A 3,625-nucleotide genomic window follows, 5' to 3' on the forward strand; every position below is an offset into this window, starting at 1 on the left:
ATGGTTTCTGCTGTTTGTTGTAATGATTTTAATGTTTTTACTTTATTCTTAATGGACAAGCAGCCACCTGCAGCTGGAGCACACAGATAAAACTCCAAAACTGAAGATAAAAGTGAAGAGTGAAGCCTGAGAAAATTAATATGTTTAGGACCAAGACCCTTTATGACTAACAGAGAGAGAGAGAGAGAGAGAGAGAGAGAGAGAGAGAGAGAGAGAGAGAGAGACAGAGAGAGCAAGCCAGAAAGGGGGGTTGTCGTCACTAGGAGCTGCAGCAGCATCAGCATCACTGGAATGAGTAACTGCGCAACTTCGAGAAACAACTACAATACGCTGTGCGAAGAGCGAGTGCGTGTGTGTCTCCGTTTTTGTGCTTCACGAGCATGTTGGTAAATGTATTCATGAGGACGTAAAGGTGCCAAAAACTACACGGACTCTCTGTGGACCTGCCGGAAACAAGAGCTATGGATTATATAAAAAACTACCATACTTATCTCTCCATCGTCATTTTGATAAGTAAGTACCGTAATTAACTTTTAGCCCATCTCAATTAGTGTTTTTTATTATAGGCAAGACGAAATGTTTAACCAGATAATAACCTTTCCGTCTTCATTCCTTTATTAGGCTACTTTAAATGTTTTTTTTTTTAAATGATTAAATTAAAAAATTCACCAACAATAGACTGGTTTCTAGTCAGACGTAACGCATATTTTTAACCGAATTTTCCGAAATGTGGTCTATGTGCGTTTCCATCCATTAACATTAGGAGTTGGGTCATCGAGACAGGCACAAGGTGGCGCTAATTCTCCTGACAGGGGCCCATTAAATTGTTGCAGAAGAAGACGCAACGCGCTGAAAACAGCGCTAGTCAAACCAAGGAAAAATAGAATAATATCATTTAGTTCGTGTTTCGTGTATTAATTTGAAGTTTACAGTATCCACTTATCTGATGCCTGCCGCCATTTTTCATCTCTTCAATGAATCGGAAGTAGGCTATCATGATTAATTGACTAACTTGTTTTTTCATTTGGCTTTATCGATCCACTAACTTGCTATTTTTCGAGATTTTTAAGCGTTACATTTCAGGTTTTTCTTTATTCGCAAATGGAAAATGAGCATTAAAAACATTGTTTGGTTGATGCAAACACAGCATGTTTGAAATCACACCCGCCGCTGCTCGTGTGGAACAGGCATCACCAGTTGAGTACACTCCAGTAATTAGCCAGAGCCTGTTTGATTTCATCTCGCTGAGTGCCTGTGAGTATAACGTTACAGCAACTCCCTCCCTCTCTTTCTCATTTCCACGTACACATCCAGAGGTGTTTTCACATCCACTTTGGAAAACGGCATCAGTCCAGGTTTCATATTCTCTTGAGGTACACCTTTGGGAATTTGATTTACATTAATTTACACTGCAGCACTGCACAACTACAAGACTTTGCAAGAAACGGGCTTTGCAACAGCACTCTTTACAGTTAGTGGGTTTGCAGGAATACAATATTGTACTGTTCGTTTTAATGTTCATAGAAACAAAAATAAAAGAGAAAACTATGACCTTTCTCTTCATAAGTTACGGTAGCAATGAAGCAGCTACATGGTCAGATGTAATTTTGTCAATTTTGTAATTATGTTTAAGCTTGTAGCCTAACTGAAAATAACATACACATTGTTGAAAAAGGTAGAATTATTCACAATTTCTTTTCAATTTAAAATCCCCAATCAGTCTTTCTTTTTATATAGAATGATTGGAGTCAGTGTTTACAACCTGCAGAAGCTTGTCATGGCATAAAAATTATGATGGGGTCACTTGGATTCACAAGAACTAGGTTATTGGCATCACTGTGACTTCAGCTGGTTTTAAATGAAAAACATACGTCCACCGTTTACATATTAAGGCCTGATGTGCATGACTCATCCCAGGGGAAACTGTCTGGTAAATGGATGTAGTTTGTGCTGCTTCACACTGGGTTCTCTCCTCCAATGTAGCCCCACATGCTTTGCACCCAGGCTCTTGTATCTGCCGAATTTGTACTTCATGCTAGAGGCTTTCCTATTAAGATGTCAGTTATTACATTAGTTCACATGTCTTCAACAACATCACCTTTTCTTAAACTAAAGACAGGAGAAGTATGTCTCTTGGCGTGTGTCCTCTTTGGCTTCAGCAGCCACAGAGGCTGCACCAGTGTAAGTGGCTCTCACTGCAGTTAATACCAGTGACAGGAGAACACCCCGGGCGAGCTTTGCCAAAACTCACAGTCTCAGACCCCCCTCCCTATCTGTTCCTGAGTCCTCTCCAGCATGCAGCCTAGTTTAGCAGCAAGTGGGGTACAATTTTCTCATACATCTCCTTGAAAATATGTTTAAAGGCTACTTCTAATTTGCAACAGCAGTTAGTTTATTTTTTACAGTAGTTGAAAAGCTTATTAATGAATGTTTCTTTTAAAGGTACAACACGTTCACAATGATTCTGTCAGCAAAATGATGTACTGTAGCCATACCTATATGTGGCAACTAAAGCACGATTAAGTGGTTCTATAGTTATGTTTAGGCTTGGTTAAGTTTGGGCAAAGAGTGTGGTCTAGGCTAAATATTAAAAGTTGACTGATTTGATACACGAGACACACCATGATTACTTTTCTGAAATATAGAACGAATGTGGCCAGAGTGAATAGAATGTGGCTCCTTTATTAGTTCATTTCAGCCCTTGGAAATACAATGAAAACAAAAGTGGCAGAATTCTAACACTTTCCATGCAGTAAGTGCTTGCTTGCTGTTGGTAGTCTAATAAAAAAATACTATAATGGCAATGCAATCACTTTGGCCTATTGTACACATTATGCAGCGTGATGTTGTACTGTAGAAACACTGGAGGTATTCATCACTGTGTCAGACTTTTAACTGTTCCTTTTTCCCCTCCTCTAACAGCTTTTGCAAATGGCAAGTAACATCTTTCAAAATGGCACAAAGAGGACCACAGCCAAAATGCAGCTATGCCATTAGTAATAAGAGAGATAGCCAAGCCAATGCTGATTTCCCCCAAAAAACGAGGATTGGAAATTCTGCTTTTCTTACCTTGAAAATCTTTTTAAATATGCTAAAATATGGGGTACGAAAAATCAAATCCCATCCTGTAATTCTCCCTATGTACCTTTTCAGTTTGCTACCCAGTTTCAAATCAGATGAAAAACATCCCGTAGAGGCCCCAGTTTTGATTTGACTTTAGCTTTTAATCTTATTGAAGATATTGGCTGACTGCAACAGAGACAGATTTAGGGTTACGTCAGACAGTCCTCCATTACTAATTCATACTGAACCAGCAGGCTCTTAGTTAATTACTGTGGACGTTACTTACTTGGGACTGCAGTGAAAGTGTGCGCTTAAGAAGTCAAACTGGTCATAAAGGTAAATTATGTTGTTTACGTTCTGCTTAATTCCATTTAAATCAGATTTAAAGGAGAATTCTGGACGATTTCAACACGATTCCACAGCTCTGTTTGTACATTTGGAGCACAGTCAGTAGCAAGATGAGGCTGAAACCAGGCAAGTTTTAAAGTGCCCGGTTGCACTACTATGATAGCATCACAATCAACATTTTTAAAACACTAAGAAGGCTTGACACAACATGAAA

At 39.1% G+C, this 3,625-nt stretch overlaps 1 protein-coding gene across 3 annotated transcripts in view; it reads left to right on the top strand.

The window, feature by feature from the left end:
* Positions 1–268: 268 nt before the first annotated feature.
* ltk (leukocyte receptor tyrosine kinase) overlaps positions 269–3,625 on the top strand; it is a 49,277-nt gene continuing 45,920 nt past the window's right edge. For 2 of the 3 annotated variants that reach the window (XM_032500276.1, XM_032500277.1), the window contains exon 1: positions 834–1,254. In XM_032500276.1, coding sequence (XP_032356167.1) covers positions 1,149–1,254 — 106 coding nt within the window. In that variant the 5' untranslated portion in view covers positions 834–1,148. Of the gene's footprint in view, positions 514–833; positions 1,255–3,625 lie in introns of those variants that run through there. The other variant, XM_032500278.1, reaches the window with a different exon arrangement.

Source organism: Etheostoma spectabile, chromosome 20, assembly GCF_008692095.1.
Source record: "Etheostoma spectabile isolate EspeVRDwgs_2016 chromosome 20, UIUC_Espe_1.0, whole genome shotgun sequence".
In the NCBI taxonomy this organism is placed as follows: Eukaryota; Metazoa; Chordata; class Actinopteri; order Perciformes; family Percidae; genus Etheostoma; species Etheostoma spectabile.